Source organism: Geotrypetes seraphini, chromosome 1 (genome assembly GCF_902459505.1).
Source record: "Geotrypetes seraphini chromosome 1, aGeoSer1.1, whole genome shotgun sequence".
NCBI classification, from domain to species: Eukaryota; Metazoa; Chordata; class Amphibia; order Gymnophiona; family Dermophiidae; genus Geotrypetes; species Geotrypetes seraphini.
In genome coordinates this window covers 322934942-322956095 of record NC_047084.1, presented here as the reverse complement: position 1 = coordinate 322956095, position 21154 = coordinate 322934942, and the positions used below count along the sequence as shown (strand labels likewise).

The 21154-nt window shown below is 45.2% G+C and overlaps 1 protein-coding gene across 7 annotated transcripts in view; it reads right to left on the bottom strand.

The window, feature by feature from the left end:
• LAMTOR3 (late endosomal/lysosomal adaptor, MAPK and MTOR activator 3) overlaps nt 1-21154 on the bottom strand; it is a 46924-nt gene that overhangs the window by 10982 nt on the left and 14788 nt on the right. For all 7 annotated transcript variants that reach the window (XM_033957113.1, XM_033957104.1, XM_033957123.1 and 4 more), the window contains exons 4-7: nt 20985-21043; nt 15548-15681; nt 13947-14010; nt 11327-11378 (exon numbers count right to left, since the gene is read on the bottom strand). In XM_033957113.1, coding sequence (XP_033813004.1) covers nt 11327-11378; nt 13947-14010; nt 15548-15681; nt 20985-21043 — 309 coding nt within the window. The remainder of the gene's footprint in view (nt 1-11326; nt 11379-13946; nt 14011-15547; nt 15682-20984; nt 21044-21154) is intronic.

Genomic DNA, 21154 nt, shown 5'->3' with positions numbered 1-21154 from the left:
TTTTTCACTCCCTCTTCGGTGTCTACTCTGTTACAAATCTTGGTATCATCTGCAAAAAGGCACACTTTTCCTTCTAACTCTTCAGCAATGTCACTCACAAACATATTGAACAGGATCAGCCCCAGCACCGAACACTGAGGGACTCCACTACTCACCTTTCCTTCCTCTGAGCGACTTCCATTAACCACCACCCTCTGGTTGTCTGTCCGACAGCCAGTTTCTAACCCAGTTCACCACTTTGGGTCCTAACTTCAGCCCTTCAAGTTTGTTCAACAGCCTCCTATGAGGAACCGTATCAAAGGCTTTGCTGAAATCTAAGTAAATTACATCTAGCATATGTCCTAGCATATATTGATATATAGCATATATTGATCTAGCATATATTGATGATGATTTGCCAGCACATGAAATCTGAGAAACTTTTTTGGTCTGAGAAGATGGGAATGTGCAAGTAGGCCTGTGTCAGATCCAGAGAGGCTACAACTCCCCAGGAGCAACCGCATATCCAGGTGGTCCATAAAAGAAAGAATTGCTCAAACAGCCCCTGTAGCAAGCTAATGCCGATATTAGTACTTTCATAGTATTCAATATTAATCCCTTTCTAAAATCCCTCTATTTTAAACATAGAAACATAGAAAAGTGACAGCAGAAAAGGACCAAGGCCCATCAAGTCTGCCCACTCTTTTGACCCATCCACCCTCCTAGCTACGCTTTGAGAGATCGCACTCTGATGTCCCATTTCCTCTTAGAGATCTGACATGAGCATCCCATCTGTTCTTAAAATCTGGCACGCTACTGGCCTCGATCACCTGTGCTGGAAGCTCATTCCAATTGTCAACCACTCTTTCGGTGAAGAAGTACTTCCTAGTGTTGCCTTGAAACTTCCCGCCCTTTATTTTCAGCGGGTGCCCTCTTGTGGCCGAGGGTCCTCTAAGAAAGAAAATATCGTCGTCTATCTCAATACGACCAGTGATATACTTAAACGTCTCAATCATGTCTCCCCTCTCCTACGTTCTTCGAGAGAGTATAGCCTCAATTTGTTTAGCTTTTCTTTGTACAATAGATCCTTGAGTCCCGAGACCATCCTGGTGGCCATTCGCTGAACCGACTCAACCCTCAGCACATCCTTACTGGCCTCCAGAATTGTACGCAGTACTCCAGATAAGGCCTCACCATGGTTCTGTACAATGGCATTATGACGTTGGGCTGCCGACTAACAAAGCTTCTCCGGATACAATCCAGCATTTGCCTAGCCTTGGATGAAGCCTTCTCCACTTGATTGGCAGTTTTCATGTCTTCACTAATGATTACTCCCAAATCTCGTTCTGCTGCAGTCCTTGCCAAAGAAATGAACATGTATCAGAGTATTATTGCAAGCTGAATAGGTTAAAAATTGAGTTTAGAATTAAGTACAAATTATTGCTGTTGGTTTACTTAAGTGTGCAAAGATGTGCCCCACAATACTTGATGGATTGCATATCACCATATGCTGGGATGCAAAAGCTTTGTTGGGCAACACAGCGTAACTTGACTATACCATCTAAAATGGTGTTAAGTCTGCAGACAGTGAGAGAAAAGGTTTTTTCATGTAGTGGTCAGATGAGTGGAATAAGCTTTCTTCTGTTATTAAGCAGCAATAAAGTTTGCAGGCTTTCAAGAAATTGTTAAAATGTCATTTATTCTGTTGTATGAAATACACAGAATGACTTCATCAGCTTTGTTATGACTACTACATGTTTGCTCATTGAGTTGATCCTTTTAGGATGGCAGGGTTGTTTGACGATGTTAATGTTGATATGTCAGTCTGATTATGTAATTTGGTGTCAGTTTTTATTTTTGTAAAATAATTGAAATGTTGGTTATGTCTGTTTAGGAATGTGTTTATGTACTTCGCCTTGAATAAGGTGGATTATAAATAAACCAAACCAAACCTCTTGAAGAAAGCAAAAATAGAAAAAAGAAATTGCCCTTTCCTTGCATCATGCTTCAAAACATTCTACATACTCTAGCATAGACAATGAAGGTGGAACACTTCCTATCCTGTAAAAGTATCATAACATCCTCTGGGTATCCTTTCTTTCTTACTTTAGACCTCTCAATAGCAAGGCCATAAGACCAAAAGCAAAATGGCTTCTTCGTCTAAATAGGCCCTTGATGGTAAAGGACCCTCTTCGAGGGGAATGGAAGAGGGCTGGCCACTAGGAGATGAATGAGATGCGCATATCATGGCCTCTTGGTCCAATCCGAAGCAACTAGGAGGCCTGGATGGAAAGCAATGCATCTCAAGACTCTGCCTATTAATGGCCAGGGAGGGAAAAAAAATGTACAGATCATCTATGGACCAAAGCAGGAGGACAGCATACACCTCCTGTGAGCTAAATTCCCTCTGGTGACTGGAAAACAATGGGAGCTTCAAATTTCTTTTCCTGGTCAACAGATCCATTAGAGAAAGTCCCAATCTCTATTTTATGAGAGTAAATGCTTGATTAGAAAGTTCTCACTCTGCAGTGTCTAGTACATTCTTGCTTGAGTGTTCAGGCTCCCTGCAATGTGCACAGTAGATTTTCTCCACCTACAGAAGAAAATGGACTTCCAAGGCCAAGGCAGCACTTTCAAGTACCATATATACTCAAATATAAGTCGAGACCCCCATAAGTTGAAAAAAAATGGTTGACTTGAATATAAGACAGGGGCTTAATATTCAAGTGCCCTGCCAGGTTCTGCATCTAGCACCACTTCCCTCCCTCCCTTGCCAGACTCTGCACCCAGCCCCTTTCCCTCCCTGCCCGTCTCTGCACCCAGCCCCCCCTCACTGCCCTGTACCATCTCCCTCCCGTTGCCTTGCAGGCCTCCACCGGGCCTGCCGAAGGATCCAGTGGTCCAGGATATGAGGATTCCCTGTCTCCTGTCCAAGCTAAATCCAACCCCTCCCCGGCAGCCTCGCGATGAGCAGGACAGGAGTCCCTTCTGCCTCCTGTGCCTGCTGAAATTGACATCCACACCTCCCTCCCACCTCCTCATGAACCTTTCAGGTCCCATGTAGCCAGCCAGTGCAAGGAGCTGCTGGCTGATTCCACCTCCCTCATGTACCTTTCGGGTCCCTGGTAGACAGCCAGTGCATGGAGCAGAAGCGATCTTCCTAATCTCCCACTCTGTTCGAGACTGCTGGCTGATTGGCTGCTACAAGTTCTCGGCCGGGATGGGAGATGGATCTTGTGGAAGGCCCTGTGGAAGTCTGCAATAAGTCTGGGAGGGGGGCGGGTAGGCAATGGCCCGAATATAAGCTAAGACCCCCATTTTAAGGCCATTTTTTTGGCCCCAAAATCTTGGCTTATATTCGAGTATTGATATATGACATCGTCATTGTGTTGTCTGAAAGAATTCTGATAAGCTGCAGATGTAAGGTCAGAGCAAAGGTCAGAAGAGCTCTGCAAATTGTCCCGAGCTCTATATGGTCAATTGGCCATGACACCTCTGAAAGTCTGCTTGGTCATGGACTTGATATACAACCTTTCTGTTGGTACAATCAAAGCATTGAACTTCCCAACCTTGAAGACTGGCATCTGTGGTGACTACCACCAATTCTAGAGACACCAATGAATTCTTTTACAGGAGGTTTTCTGTTGAAGCCACTCAGTCATACTTTGCTTTACCTGACAAATCCAGGGAATGTGAACATTGTACTCCTGATGAACTAGGTCCAGCAACTGAGGAGAAAGAACTGAAGCAGTCACATATGCGCTCTGGACCAAGGAACTATATCCAAGGTTGCCGCCATAGAACCCAGGACTTGCATGTAATTCCATGCTTGAGGGGCAGGAAGATCCAGGATTTGAGAACCTTGGATGACAGGTGGGAAAAATATTTTCCTACAGATATGTCCTAGGTTCTTCAGAGACTGAGAGGGAACCAGGTGGCTCTTGGCCAACCTGACCACCCAACCTAATGACTGGAGTAATTACCTGGCTTTCCTCATAAGAAGCAGATTTGATGAACCACCTATCCAGATAAAGAATAAACTCATAGCTTGGTCAAGAAGAGATTCTACTACTACCACTACCTTGGAAGTGGTTTCTTCTCTTTGGAGCTGTGGATAAACCAAAAGACAAGGCCTTAAGCACAAAATGCTGCCCCAAGATTACAAAGTGAAGAAAACATTGTCAAATTGGAATGTGAAAATAGGCCTCTGAGAATCAGAGATGTGAGGAATTCACCTGGCTGGACAGAAGCTAATAACAACCAAAGAGTCTCCATGCTAGTGTGTGAGTTTCAGTAATTTGTTCATGTGTTTTAGGTCAAGAAAGGTATGGAAGGAGCTTTCCTTCTTGGAGACCACAAATAAATGGAATATCTTCCCAGATCCCACTTTTGAGTGGAACAGGTAAAACGGTGCTCAAAGGCAAAGGCCCTGCAAGATATTTTGCATCACCTTCTTCTTGGCTGGCATACCACAAGGAGACTCCAAGAAGAAATCTGCAAAAAGGAAGGAAAAACTCTAGTTTGTAGACTTCTCTTATGATCTTGAGGACCCGCCAATCCGAAGTGATTTGAGTCCATGGCTCCAAAAAACTTGAAAGACAACCTCCAGTGAAAATGTCCGAGGACGGACCATACAGCCTTCATTGTGAAGGCTGAGAAGAACTGATGTCTGAGTGGACAGGCCCCTAGCTCTTCTGTCTGCACAAGAGAAAGACTGTTTATGCTAATAGCGCAACTTAGGGATGGGAGATCAAACAAGACTATACCACTTGGAGTCTCCAAAACAAGAGTAAGACTGAGAAGAAGAGTTGGGCTTGTTCTGAGGTAAATAATGTGACTTTAATTCCCCTAAATCTTTGACAAGCATTTCCAAGTCCTCTCCAAGTAATAGCTTACCTCTAAAAGGAAGCTTTGTCAGTGTGGGTTTTGTCACCCAATTCCTAAGCAAAAACAGGTGTCTCGCAGAACCTGCCAAAGGTATTTGCTTTGCCAAAATGCTAAGCACACTGCAGGGACCACCAGCCAAATAGGCTAACCCTGTTTTCAGGGTAGGAATGTCTAAAGGCAAGAAATTTGGACTCCATAGAATGACCATCAGCCTGCTGGATAAAACTAAGCCATATTTTGGACACATAAGAGCCTGAAAGAGCAGCTCGGAGAGATAAGACAGCCACTTTGTAGGCATTTTAAGGGAGGCTTCCAGTTTGTGATCTTGAATATCTTTGAGAGCAATATCTTATTGTGTGGGTGCCATAGTCTTCTTAGTAACTGCAGTGACTAAAGAAACCATTTTAAGAAACTCGATTTTTGCCAGCTTCACATGGAGAAGAGGACAAAAATATGATATGAAGTGCTCTGCTGGGCCAAAATGAACTCTGCATAGCTTTGTAAATGTGAAAGATCTTAGGATGCTTTTTGGTCCCTGACATGATGGAATTCGAGGAAGAAGAGGTTTGGGATGCTAGAACAGATATAATGAGGGCTTCCAAAGCCCTAATATTTAAAGTAGGGAGCTCCTATTTGCAGAACAAATACAGATGTATCATCTTCTTCATTGGGAAACTTTCCCTCATCCTTGAGCAGAGTGTTCTGTAAGAAGAGAGGGAGAGACCCTCGAGTGACTCTCCAGTGAATTGGGCTGATGTAATATGCATGAGGTCTTGCAAAACTGTCATGTTCCTGGCCCTGTGGCAGAACCTGCTGATTCATGGGCATGTGGTTGGCAAAAGATGATCTCACTTTCTGGGACATTGTGAGACCTTTCTGAAACTTCCAGAAGAATTGAACAATAATTGGAAGGACAAAGCCTTCCCTCTCTATATAAGCCAAGCTGCACATCAGACTCGCAGGCTGCCGTGACATCAGACTTGAAGGACATCATTGTGGAATCACCTACCTCCCGCTGTTCGTACACCTCTTCAGGAGACCTTACTGCCAAGTGGTAAACCATCTCTGTTATTACTTGGCAAATAGGCTACCTATTTTAAGAGGCTTAGTAAAGGTTGTTGTGTGTGTGTTCAACTTGGTAGTAAAGCAGAATAGCTTTTTTTCCATGCTGCATAACTTTCTTATAATTCTGACTTGTTCACGTATTTATGCTAGATTGTATTGTAAATAAAATCTATTTTTATAATACACAGCCTGGGTTGTGCAGGGTAGAATTTGATTTTTTTTTTTGGGGGGGGGGGAGGGGGTATACTGTTTATGCTACATAGTGTGCCTTAACATATATTTACTCCTCAAGCATTGGTTCCTAGTAGATAAGGAGCACTATAGGTGTCCCATGCACATGACTCTTATCAGGTTAAAGATTTCTTACAGTGGAACACAGCAGGTTCAGTAGTAGATGGCCTATGCGAATCTCTGCATCATCTTCAAAATTCAGACTTTGGTTTACAAATCACATGTATGATGCTAAAGGGGATGATAGAAGGAGAAATGGGCATGGGGCTGGTGGGGCGAGGCAAAAGATACTGCCCAATGGCCAGGAGATAAGAGGGCAAAATGTTGGACATGGTTGTAAAGAGGGTGCGAGAGATAACACTCTCTTTGCAAGGAGGGAATGAGAGGGAGAGAGGATGCACAGTGCAAGAGGGAGGCATGTTGCACATGGGGGTAGAAAAAAGAGGAAGAAATACTGCGTTAGAAGTGGGCAGGGGTAAAAGAGAGTGAGCATACTTTAGAGTAGGAGGAAGGGATGACAGAAGGAAAAATGCAGGTGCATGGTAGGAGGAACCAAAAGACAGCAACTGCTTGAAGAAGAATTTGCAGAAAAAAGGAAAACTTGATGGAAAAATAAATCTCCAGACAATAAAGGTAAAAAAAGAATTTATTGACTGAAATACATTAGCTTTGGGCAATGTATATAGCAGATGTCTTTGTGTTGTGTTCAACAGAAAAGAAAATGCATTTCTATTTTTATTTCTCCAGTGTTGAAATATTTGCTGTAGCTGGTGGGGATCCCTAAGCACTGCCAGCTGAGGACCTCCTCCAAATGTGGATGGAATTCCCTTATACCAAGCATAGTAACATAGTAGATGACGGCAGATAAAGACCCGAATGGTCCATCCAGTCTGCTCAACCTGATTCAATTTAAATTTTATTTTTTTTTTAAAATTTTTTCTTCTTAGCTATTTCTGGGCAAGAATCCAAAGCTTTACCCGGTACGGTGTTTGGGTTCCAACTGCCGAAATCTCTGTTAAGACTTACTCCAGCCCATCTACACCCTCCCAGCCATTGAAGCCCTCTCCTGCCCATCCTCCACCAAAGGCCATACACAGACACAGACCGTGCAAGTCTGCCCAGTAACTGGTCTAGTTCAATATTTTATATTATTTTCTGATTCTAAATCTTCTGTGTTCATCCCACACTTCTTTGAACTCAGTCACAGTTTTACTCTCCACCACCTCTCTCGGGAGCACATTCCAGGCATCCACTATCCTCTCCGTAAAGTAGAATTTCCTAACATTGCCCCTGAATCTACCACCCCTCAACCTCAAATTATGTCTTCTGGTTTTACCATTTTCCTTTCTCTGGAAAAGATTTTGTTCTAGGTTAATACCCTTCAAGTATTTGAACGTCTGAATCATATTTCCCCTGTCTCTCCTTTCCTCTAGGGTAGGGGTGTCCAATGTCGGTCCTTGAGGGCCGCAATCCAGTCGGGTTTTCAGGATTTCCCCAATGAATATGCATGAGATCTATTAGCATACAATGAAAGCAGTGCATGCAAATAGACCTCATGTATATTCATTGGGGAAATCCTGAAAATCCGACTGGACTGCGGCCCTCGAGGACCGACATTGGACACCCCTGCTCTAGGGTATACATATTCAGGGCTTCCAGTCTCTCCTCATAGCATTTGTGGCTTAGGGATGTTGCTGCTGCATGCCAATCTTGGTAAAAAGGATTTTTGGGCACCTTCAGAGGAAGTCTTCAGCTAACTTAAGTTGAGAGTCCTCATCAGCTGGAATATCTATATTTTATACTTACATTAGAGGCTCTGGCAGAGACCCATTTACAAAGTATGTATTCTTTTCACTTAATATTTCCAAATTAATAAAGTATTTAATATTTCCAAATTAATAGTGTCTTTGCTTATTTGTAAATGGGTCTCTACCAGTCTCTAATTCAGTAGCATAATTAAATAAAATAATTTCTTCTGAGGCATTTGGGGACAGGAGGAGATGGAAGAGATTACAGATTTGATTTCCAGCAGGGATGTGCGGGGACAGGTTTGATTTCTGTTCCCACACAACTCTCTAGTGCATTTTCTATACATTTATTTTACCAGTAGATTAAATATTTGTCTCATGCCAAATTAGTGTACATTTTGCCAAATTTGATTCATCTAACCCCAACATTACAACAGATTTAACACCCATTCTAATCATAAATGCTACATATAATATAGTCATGTGAAAAAATTAGGACACCCCATGAAATAGTCAGTTCTTTCTTAAGAAATGTTCACATATCGATGTCAAAAGTTTTTTTTAAATTTATCTCTGGAAAAGAAAGTGATGTAATTGCAGGTAAACAACAAAACTTTTCCTTAATTTATTCATGAAACAAAAGATATCCACAAAAATGTGAATTCTAACTGAGGAATAAATTAGGACACCCTATACCCTAATAGCTAATGTTACCCCCTTTGGCTGAAATAACTGCAGTTAGATGCTTCTTGCAGCCATCTACCAGTCTCTGACATCGGTCTGAGGAAAATTTGGCCCACTCCTCAATGCAAAATTCTTTCAGCTGTGAGATGTTTGAGGGGTTTCTTACATGTACAGCCTATTTCAAATCACCCCACAGCATCTCAATGGGAATAAGATCAGGGCTTTGACTTGGCCACTCCAGGACTCTCCATTTCTTAGTTTTCTGCCAATCCTTGATGGATTTACTGGGATGTTTTGGGTCATTGTCGTGTTGCAGGGTCCAGTTCTGCTTCAGCTTTAATTTTCATACAGATGGTCTCACATGTTCCTTAAGCACCCTCTGATTCACGGTAGAATTCATGGTGGATTCTATGATGGTGAGCTGACCAGGTTCTGCTGCAGCAAAGCATCCCCAAACCATGACACTTCTACCTCCATGCTTCACAGTTGGTATGAGGTTCTTTTCCTGGAATGTTGTATTTGGTGTATGCCAAACATGTCCTCTTTTCTGGTGTCCAAATAATTCAATTTTAGACTGCTCTCTAGCCCCGACTAAGAGTGAGAATTCACTGCCACACTGCTGGAAAAGCTGTCCTCGAGCTGATCAGACTGTCGGTCAGACTCCACTATATAACACTGCCTGGAGATGGGTGGAGGTACGAAAACACAGGCTGCACGCTGTGGAATGCCGCTGAGCCCCCTAAGTGTGCTGAACAATCTGTGCTCGACCCCCCTGCTTAACATGGAGTGAGATAAGATCAGGGACGGCCCTGACATCCAAGAAAGACCAGCAGACTGTCTGACAGGTACCCCGAAGAGATCAGGGATCAGTCTGTCAGCTACAGTCCAAAGTCTGTAAATTCTCAAGCAGGTAGCACTTCAAATGTCCGTAGAACACGAAAGAACCATGAAAGTCAACAAAACTACATCGAATTAAAAATAATAAATTAGAGAAAGCAGAACTAACACACTGCAACCACATGTGGAAGAGAAAGACTGATAGGAGGAGTTAAGCTAGGCTGTGATGTACCCTAGAGACGGAGTTAAAGACTTATAGTTCTCTTCTGCAACCCATACGAGTAAAGGGAAATAACCCTATGGTCTAGAATGTCTCACCTATTACACTGGAACATTTCTTAAGAAAGAACTGAATATTTCATGGGGTGTCCTAATTTTTTCACGACTGTATCCTTATTCAACAGTATGATAAAGACTCCTGCACAGAACTATAGAAAATGAATTTACTTCCTTTGAAGACAGCAGCACTTTACATATTTAAGAAAAATAAAGTAAAACAGTACTGAATTAATACATGTAGGCAACAGGATACAAGAGCATCTGATTACAAGACAATTTGAATATAAAATGGAACACTGCTAGGTAAAATCTGCACATTAGAAAAAAAAATCTTCAGGCAGCATTTTCACTTTCAGAACCTCTTCACATCCATCTATGGTACTAAGAGAAGCAATCTCCCAGAAATCTGACAGGATCATTTCCAGGGGAAGTATTACAGTTGAACACAATAGGGTAAAAAGGTATCAATGTGTGTGTCTCTCTATTTATATATAAACTCACATACACCCTTATTATATCTGTTTTCAATGCCATTTATATTACAATGCTAATTCTATCTCCCCTAACCGAGAAAAAATAAGCAGATATTGTGAAATGTCCTGGAAGGAAGCAATGTGAAAAAGAACTACAAAATCCTTTTCCATCCTGGAAAGTATTCATGACCTTACAACTGTTTTAGAAAGCACTCCCCCATCTATCCAAGAGGCAATAGCTGAAGCTGCAATATACAGAAAGCCTCATGGTTATTAGGGCATACCACTCAGGAGCTTCAGTAGTTTTAGAAATGTTTATACAGTCATAGAATTTGATGTGTTGATACAAAAATATTTTTGATTGTCAGAAGACAGTGTTCACAAAATCTTTTGAGTCAATTCATTCATTCCCTATTTTTGGAGGAATCCAATACAGTATTTTGGAGAAGTATAAAACCACCTATTTGAGATTATCTGCAGTTCAGTACCACAGTGAGCACCATTCAAAAGTGGGAAAGGAAGAAGAGGAGGTGTGAGCTACAGCAAGCCGAGAAGCGGCACAAACTCAGTCACTAGTGGCCAAGTCACAAAACATACCTGTGAAGCTGTGGCACTAGTCATAGACTTCCAGCCCCTATAAACACTTATGGGCTGTACCGTTGCCAACATTAGCCAGGAATAGCAACAGCAATTGCTTAGAATCCTGGGTGTACAGAAAGGCTTTTCATGCTGGGTGGGTCTGAATTGCTGAGCTCTGTCAGCTATCATGAGCCATCCCTGTCAAGTAAAGCTCCAGTAAGTGGGAGATATTTAGATCAGGACTGAACTAAGGACTGACCCTAGCTTGCTTGTTGTATATCTTACATTTCAACTTTCACTTAATCTTTCCATATGCATTGTTAAAATGCTGCATGTGGCATGAAGAACCTGATTTATCAAAGGTTTTCTACTGTTGTGTGCACCTATGGAAAACATTTATACATTATGCTCCACATATGCTATGAAGGAACAGCAGCTCCACTGCAGATATTTCTGTGACTTGCCAGAGCGATAGTTTCTCAAGTCCTTCCAGTGAAAGTTATAGAAAGAAGGTACAGCAAGATAGTTCATCAATTATTTTTTTAAGAAACCTCTACCACCTGCCTCAGCTCTTCAAACAAGGGATCAAGCTCCTTCTCTAAGCTGATGATCAACCCTGTCAAAAACATAAAAGGAAACCACATAAAATTTTTAAACAATGTTATTTGATTTTGGCTATAGCACCATAAAGTTATACAAAGTTAAGAATACCACAGAACTCCTGTGGCGCTCCAAACATGTCACAAGAGCAAATCAACAATAGGCAGAGAGGAAATGACAAAGTTGGAAGAAGCAAAGAGAGCTTCAAAATGCTTTAATTTTAAACTAATGCAGAAGATATAGAGAGCATTAATAAAAGCTAAGCCACACTGAGTCAGCACAAGGTTTATTGAGTTCAGCAACATGGGCCAGATTCTGTAACCAGTGTCCAAGTCACCTGTCAATCATTCCAGGGCGCTGGTTAAAGAATCGTGCCAACATAGGCAGCTGAAATGTAGACCTGAAAAACCCAGGCCTACATTTCAGCTGCTTATCTTGGCCGCTAGACCACAGCAGCCGAGACGAGCAGGGTGATTTCCCCACCCCCACCCCATCAACTGAGCGGCAGGGACTCCCCAAAGCCGCGAATCTGTAACTGACACTTGTCTTTTCAAGTTAAATTTTCGCCTTTTGAGTAAGGAGCATCTTAATAGTATAGTACATAATATTCAAGATATTATAGAATATAAATATGTAATGAAATGTTATATTTAATGTGTTATATGAGAGTTAATCAAGTGTGTATTTATAAGTTTAAATGATTTTATCTAATACACTTGTTGTATATGTAAAAATGAATAAAGAATTAAAAAAAAAAAACATAGACACCCATCTCAGTATCTTTAGCAGTGAAAACTGGCCTGGACCCGAGGAAGGCTTGTTTAAGCTGAAACATGGACCATGTCAGGTCCATCAACATGGCCAGGGTCAGCAACCTTACACAGTGGATGTATCTATCCTGATATTTCCCATCGCTCACAATAAACACTTCAAGAACGTTGCATTCTACAGTCTTTTTTTCCTTTGGTATTCCCTCCTTTACTGTGGAACCAACTTGGACTTCTGTCATCGTTTACTTGTCCAGAGCCAAGCAGGAACCAAGTTGGCAGGCACAAAGTTACCAGTAAAAGGGAGCACATATGCTTGGATGCAGATGAGGCTTGTGCAGTGCTTGTAGGGATCCCCAAATGACCAAGGGTCTAAGCCCTGCTGGGTGTCAGCAATAGTATAAAGGCTTTTGCAGAGTGTGCATTTGAGTATTCAGTACCAACTCATTCTGAACCTTTATTATGATGTGCCATATTACTGCTTGTTTTTTTCTGCACAGTTTGTTGAACTAGGAAGTTTGTTACTATGAATTTTTCTTTGGGTACCTTTTACAGCAGGATAATACTAAGGCTGAAAGCTAGCAGAAGATTCCAAGAATGTATGCATGCACTCAGGTCATGCTGTAGAAATATTAGCTTAGAAGACATTTTTCTAAATATGGATTTTGTGGTAAGCTACACATCAGTGATGAAATGCTACTTTTCAGAAATATCCTGGAGACACCATACAGGGAAACCTAATAAAAACAGTAACCAGCCAACAATAAAACTATATACATAGCCTTTTACTGACTATTGCTTATAGATAGTCCCTGTAATTGGTCTTAACAATAAAACTATGGCATAAAATGCACTTTTCTAACCTAGAGCTAATATCATCCTTGCAGACAGTGACAACATGAGCAGGAAAGCAGGCTGTGACGACATCAAATATTACTACTACTACTATTTATTTTTTCTAAATTATTATTTTCTAATGCAGTCCAGAAGTTGCACCCAGTGTGAATATGTTCATTGTTTTTACTGTTGAATATCTAATATCTTCAGCAATATATCTAAGACAAGTATTATGTAGGGAGGGGGGAGGGACCTTTTTTCATGTTTGGTGGGATTGTGTTAAGGTTAGACCTTATTGGGTTATGATTACTGGATGTTTGACTGCTTGGTTGGGAGAGTTGGTTTCGCTTACTCCACAGACTTGTTTATTGGGTCTTTCTAACTTGAGGGATGTCTGGTGGCGTAGAAAACTCCGTCGTTTGGGTCTCTCTGCAGCCAAATGTTTGTTAGCCTTATTGGAAAAAGCCAGTGGTGCCTACCGCAGGGGACTGGAAGGATAGGGTGGGGTCCTTGTTGCATATGGAATGTATAACTGTTAAACAACATGGATATTTTGATATGCATCACAGAGATTGGGATTTGATTTGTGGCAAGCTTCGGGGTTGAGTATTGGTGGATTTTTGAGAGGGGAGGGAGGGGGGTATTGGATGTTTTCTTTTGTAGGGGAGGAACTAGTAGATGGGTGGGGGTTGGAGGAAGGAGGGTGCAGATTGGGGAGGTTTGGTTATTGTATTGTTGAGGGGGAGGAGGTTTATGTTGGTGATATTTTGTTATTTGTTGGGAAGGAATTTTTGGAGGGCATATTGTAGGTGGTGGACCATGTATTTAGATTGTGCTTTTTGTAACCTGTATGTTGGTCCCGAATGGGAGGTTTGTTGATTTTGTTCCATTTTTTTCAATAAAAATTTATTGATACAAAAAAAAAAAAAAAAGACAAGTATTATGTAAGCATACAGATACAGTCCACAGTAAAGAGATACCTGTGTTTGCATTGCAGCTTGCTATGAAGCTTACTACCAATGGTAATCGATTGAACTGTACTACCTGGAAAAAAAAATATGTATTTATTCACAGTGTTAAAAGCAAGAAAATATCTTTTTAAAGCAACACCAGCATATACCAAATGGCCTTCAGCTACAATTATCTTTTACTACTGTAAGTTTGCTGTGACGTAGTACTTAGAGCTACAGCCTCAGCACCCTGCGGATGTTGGTTCAAACCAGTGCTGCCCTAAGTATATTAGATAGATTGTGAGCCCACCGGGACATATAGAAAAAATGCTTGAAGTACCTACATGTAAATTGTTTTGAGTGAAGTTGTATAATTACAAAAAAACAGTATACAAATCCCAATCCCTTTCCCTATCAAAATAAAATAATTAACCATGGAAAAAAACGAGTCCTTTTGCTCCTCTGGAATTAAGAAAGTGCACAGAAGAAAGGAGTAATTTATCCCTGGAATGAATAAGGGAAGATACTTGAGAAATGTATATTTTCTTTGCTGTTAAAAGGACAACCACAGGGGATATGAGTGTTTCCTGAAGTGGTGAGCCTGAATAAAAAAGTCTGTTCTTTATACCCAGTATATAAAATTTGGAGTATATTTACTCAGACAACAATGCCTGTCTTAGATTGTGTAACAAATTTGCAAAATCTTACTGCATACTCAACGGGACTGACAGAGCCAAAAGCTGCAGGCAGCTCCTTTCCCTTCCCATGCCTGAGGGCGGCCGCATGGACCGAGCAGCCTGGATCCTGACCATCCGTTTCCCCTCCCCCTCTGGAAACCACCTTCAGAGGGGTGGATTTGAAGCTTCCGTTCGGGCTTACCATCAGCAGCTCCTTTCCCTTCCTACAGCTGAGGGCGGACGCACGGAGCGAACAGACAGGACCCCGACCATCTGCTTCCCCTCCCCCTCCCCAGCTGGAAATCACCTTCAGAGGCGAAGGGGCGGATTTGAACCTTCCGTTCATCGCTCCCCCTCCCTCCCCAGCCTCGCTCGCTCCTCCATCTGTGCCATGGAACAGAGAGGAGTTGAGGCAGAAAAGAAAAAGCCACTGCCAAGATGGCGATCCAGGGCGCCTGGGTAATGGCATACGCCACATGCAGCCACTGGAAAGCTAAGTGCACTTTACCGACCACATCCCGACAGATCAGATCTCAGGGAACACGCGGTAAGAGTGAGCAGGCGCACTTAGCATTTTATTATTATAGATTGTCTTTTAAATCAAGTATAGTCATAGCCACAATGGAGCATCTAGGGCTGGCCAAGTTTGTAGAAGAGAAAAACCCCTTTCTTACAAAAAGAAATAGTTCAATCTTGTTTCTGTAACAAGGAATCACGTGAACTTGGACAGGGATTTCAACCGTAGTTCATCAGGATTCTCTCCCCTAACAGCTAAAATACATTCATCAGCTACAAACTAAATAAAGCACCTTTATGAAAATAAATGTTCTGAATACTCATTGCTAACAGAATGAAATCCTAGAAGGTAAAGGCAGTCATTGAGGACCGGAGTTGGACACCGCTTCTCTGGGAAGGACGGGTTGGCCAATACTCCCGTGGCATGCAGTTGCTCACCTGGTATGTGCTATAGTAACAGATAATGCTCTTGTTCTTTGAAAGCCCTAGTTTGCTTCCCTGGTCTGTTGCAAGTGCGAACGTGGATAGAAATCCTGGTCGAAGAGCATGCTCTGGGGCGTTGTCATTGGCAACTGGAAAAAGAAAAGCATACACAATGAAGGCGTTGCCATTTACTATGTTGCACACCACATGTAGCAGAGTGACACTCTACCAATATCTAGATTGTATCCAGACTTTTAGTGATAGACTAGTGTTTAAGCCCGTTAACATTAACGGGTGCTAGTAAAGCCTCCTTCCCTCACATGTCCCCCATTTTCAGCCCCAGCTCCAAACCCATTTTTACCCCCCCAGCCCCCTTCTCCCATCTGTTCCCTTTCAGCCCGAGCCCCCTTTTCTCACCAGCAGCATTTCCCTCCCCACTCTACTTCCCTGTCCAGCAGCACCTCTTCCCTGCTCTCCCTGTCCCTCTTCCCTGCTCCCACGGTCCAGTAGCACCTCTTCCCTCCTCCCCCTGTCCCTCTTCCCTGCTCCCACGGTCCAGTAGCACCTCTTCCCTGCTCCCCCTGTCCCTCTTCCTTGCTCCCACGGTCCAGTAGCACCTCTTCCCTGCTCCCCCTGTCCCTCTTCCTTGCTCCCCGGCCCAGTAGCACCTCTTCCCTGCTCCCCCTGTCCCTCTTCCCTGCTCCCATGGTCCAGTAGCACCTCTTCCCTGCTCCCCCGGCCCAGTAGCACCTCTTCCCTGCTCCCCCTGTCCCTCTTCCTTGCTCCCCCGGTCCAACAGCACCTCTTACTGGCGGGATGCATGTCGGGAGCGCTGGCTGCTCGGAGCTGCAGGCGTCGTCCTGAGAGCCCTCCCAGCACACCCCTCCCCCAAAGCAGACCCTTTTCCCTCTGCCCCTCCAATTCCTCCCTGACTGTCTCTCCGTGGCCCCCCTTCTGTCTCCCCCCCAAGCAAAGCTGTCTGCCTCCAAGCACACCCCTCCCCCAAAGCAGGCCCCTTTCCCTCTCCCGCTCCAGTTCCTCCCTGTCTCTCCGTGGCCCCCCTTCTGTCTTCCCCCAAGCAAAGCTGTCTGCCTCCAAGCACACCCCTCCCCCCGAATCAGGCCCCTTTCCCCTCCTGTGAGAATGTTTACCTGCATGGGCCACCTGCAGCACCCTCCAGCCGTTCCTGAGCTGAAACTCCTTCAGTCGCCTCCCACCTACACTTTTTTGAAGATGCGCACCATCACCGCGGTTTGGCCAGCTCCCCTAGTCCCTTGCCGCTGCCACCCTCTTCCCTTCCCACGGTCGACAAACCTCTTGGCTCCAGCAGCGGCCGCAGCACTGTAAACACGCTGCTTCATGGCCTCTACTGCCCCGATTTGCTCTGCCGCGTCTCTGACGATGTCATCAGGGACACGGAAGAGCAAATCAAGGCAGTAGAGGCCGCCAAGCAGCAAGGGACTAAGGGAGCCGGCCAGACCGCGAGAAGAGAAAATCGGGTGGGAGGCTCAACGGGGATTGGGGGGGAGGGGCGAAGACGACGACAACGAAGAAAGAACCCTAGGCACGCATTTATTGAGCAAAAAGCACAGCAAAATTCACTACAAACAGCAACAATACACAGCAAATGACAAAGGCAGATAAAAAGCACAAAGGTGATGCACAGTGGTTTTTCTTCAGTGCACGCAGCACAGAGTGAAAAACAAGAAGCCAAACAGTACAATCCATGCTCAAGGGAGGCTTGCATTTATTTATTTTACTTCAAAGCAGTTTATGATAAAACTGGAGGATGTGGTTACAGCGGTTAGAATATCTGGGTTAAAAAAAAAAAAAGGTTTGGACAAATTACTGGAGGAAACGTCCATAGTCTGCTATTTAAACATGGGAGAAGCCACTGCTTGTCCTAAGATTGGTAGTGTGGAATGTTGCTATTATTTGGGATTCTGCCAGGTACTTGTGACTGGGATTGGTTACTGTTGGAAGCATGATACTGGGGAAAAAGGACCATCGATCTGACCCAGCACGGTTATTCTTATGTTTTTAAAATATAAATAAATCAAACAAGGTCATTAAAAAGTCAACAATTAGCAGTATTATATGCCAGCTTTCACCAATTTCCAAAAACACAAAAAACGAGTTCCTTATGCACAAAACTGGGAAGAACATTCCAATACATAGGGCCCTGAATGAAACCCTACCCTGAGTATCTCCGAAACCAACAAAACTCTGAGAATATTCTATTGAGAGGACCATGGAATCCATATAGGCAAAATCTTGCTAAAAATATTTCAAGTTCAGCATCAGCCACATGTTGAGATCAACATTTATTTAATCCAGACATACGTACTGTGCATAATATAATCCTCTGCCATGATTAAATGAAGCTACAAAGAAGTCTGCATCTGATTTATTTTATTTATTCAATTCTCTATACTGTTCTCCCAGGGGAGCTCAGAACGGTTTACATGAACTTATTCAGGTACTCAAGCATTTTTCCCTATCTGTCCCAGCGGGCTCACAATCTATCTAATGTACCTGGAGCAAGGGGGGTATTAAGTGACTTACCCAGGGTCATAAGGAGCAGCGTGGGTTTGAACCCACACCTCAAAGTGCTAAGGCTGTAGCTTTTAACCACTGTGCCACTCTCTTGTTGACCACCCCACCTTCAAAGAGAAATGTTGGGCGAGGGAAAGAACATGGCTACAAATGAATTTAAAGACAGATATGCGGGCGACCAAAAAATAAAACTAAAGTTTGAAATCTTAGTATAAATTCACATTCAAGTTTGCCTGGCAGGCTATAAAAGAGACCTGAGAGAGTCCCTAGCAATTACCGTATTTTCACGCATATAACGCGCGCGTTATACGCGTTTTTACCTACCGCGCATACCCCTCGCGCGTTATATGCGTGAGCGCGGTATACAAAAGTTTTAAAACATAGTTCCCACCCCGCCCGACGCCCGATTCACCCCCCCCCAGCAGGACCGCTCGCACCCCCACCCCGAACGACCGCTCGCACGTGCTCCCACCCGCACCCGCATCCACGATCGGAGCAAGAGGGAGCCCAAGCCCTCTTGCCCGGCCGACTCCCCGACGTCCGATACATCCCCCCCCCCCGGCAGGACCACTCGCACCCCCACCCCGAACGACCGCTCGCACGCGCTCCCACCCGCACCCGCATCCACGATCGGAGCAAGAGGGAGCCCAAGCCCTCTTGCCCGGCCGACTCCCCGACGTCCAATACATCCCCCCCCCCGGCAGGACCACTCGCACCCCCACCCCGAAGGACCGCCGACTTCCCGACAATATCGGGCCAGAAGGGAGCCCAAACCCTCCTGGCCACGGCGACCCCCTAACCCCACCCCGCACTACATTACGGGCAGGAGGGATCCCAGGCCCTCCTGCCCTCGACGCAAACCCCCCTCCCCCCCAACGACCGCCCCCCCCCCAAGAACCTCCGACCGCCCCCCAGCCGACCCGCGATCCCCCTGGCGACCCCCACGACCCCCCCACCCCCCTTCCCCGTACCTTTGGTAGTTGGCCGGACAGACGGGAGCCAAACCCGCCTGTCCGGCAGGCAGCCAACGAAGGAATGAGGCCGGATTGGCCCATCCATCCTAAAGCTCCGCCTACTGGTGGGGCCTAAGGCGCGTGGGCCAATCAGAATAGGCCCTGGAGCCTTAGGTCCCACCTGGGGGCGCGGCCTGAGGCACATGGGCCCAACCCGACCATGTGCCTCAGGCCGCGCCCCCAGGTGGGACCTAAGGCTCCAGGGCCTATTCTGATTGGCCCACGCGCCTTAGGCCCCACCAGTAGGCGGAGCTTTAGGATGGATGGGCCAATCCGGCCTCATTCCTTCGTTGGCTGCCTGCCGGACAGGCGGGTTTGGCTCCCGTCTGTCCGGCCAACTACCAAAGGTACGGGGAAGGGGGGTGGGAAGGTCGTGGGGGTCGCCAGGGGGGTCGCGGGTCGGCTGGGGGGGCGGTCGGAGGTTCTTGGGGGGGGCGGGCGGTGGGGGGGGGGGGGGTTTGCGTCGAGGGCAGGAGGGCCTGGGATCCCTCCTGCCCGTAATGTAGTGCGGGGTGGGGTTAGGGGGTCGCCGTGGCCAGGAGGGTTTGGGCTCCCTTCTGGCCCAACTACCAAAGGTACGGGGAAGGGGGGTGGGGGGGTCGTGGGGGTCGCCAGGGGGGGTCGCGGGTCGGCTGGGGGGGCGGTCGGAGGTTCTTGGGGGGGGGCAGTCGTTGGGGGGAGGGGGGTTTGCGTCGAGGGCAGGAGGGCCTGGGATCCCTCCTGCCCGTAATGTAGTGCGGGGTGGGGTTAGGGGGTCGCCGTGGCCAGGAGGATTTGGGCTCCCTCCTGGCCCGATATTGTTGGGGAGTCGGCGGTCCTTCGGGGGGAGGGATGTATCGGACGTCGGGGGGGCATCAGGCTTTCAGGATGGGGACAGACCTTCAAGGGGGGACAGTGCACGGAAGTCAGGGGGGGTGAACGGAGAGTCGGAAAGTCAGGGCGGGCGAAAGGAGCGTCGGGCAGCATGCGCGGTATACCCGTGAGCGCGGTATACCAAAGTTTTTGTACATATCATCGTGGTTTCTGCGCGCTATACCCGTGTGCGCGTTTTATACGGGTGCGCGTTATTTGCGTGAAAATACGGTAATAGCTATTTCAGGGGTGTTCAACCTTTTCTGGGGCCACGCAAAAGCTGCAGCAAGACAGAAGGAGCCAGCAAGACGGTAAGCACCCGGAGGTAGCAGAGGAAAACACTGCATTGCCCTCGACCAGGGACGCACAAAACACTTCACGGGGCCACATGCGGCCCTTGGGCCACAGGTTGGACACCCCTGATTTAGATCATATTGACTCTTTAAAGTCAAACTGGCAGCTGAATCCATCCATCGCAAGATCCTAATTCTGTAAACAGAAGTCTTTGCAGAAACATTTGCACTCATATAACAGGGTCTGTCTGACAAGCTACAAAAAAGACCTAAGAAGTTGGATATTGTGGCTATTTATAGTGGTGTGATTAAATATGGGAAAGGTGGTGTACTGAAGGGAACTGTGGGGATTTTATAAGTTCTTCTATCCAATATGGTGGCAAGCAAAAGGAGGAAGGTAATACTTTGCCCTGACCTGTGACAGTTGTGAGGATCCTTATCGGCGATGCTAGAATAACTGGGAAAACTGGAGGGTCAGATGGTCTTTTTACAGTAATTACTGAGGCATTATTCACATGAAGCTTTTAAAAATATTTTTAGTAATGTTTGGCTTGTTACTCACAATCTGCAGTAGCCATCTCTAAGCAAAACCACCAAGCTCAGCACTCACCTCTCACAATGTACCCAGATCTCACTTGTCGTGACAGAGAGACCAGTTGTACCCGAGTCTCCAGTTTAGCCACATCACCCCCACTCTACTAATGGCATTTAAACTCAAGTTAACATTTAGAAACATACCTTTTATGACTGGTACTCCATCTCTGTCTGACACAACAATAGCATGAAGACCTTCCACACTATATAAAGAAAATACAGAATAAAAGGTGGCTCATCAACTGTTTCTTGCTATCTTGGGAACACATGACAGGGCAGGGTGTGTGGTTCTTGAATACATATATGAGAAAAGC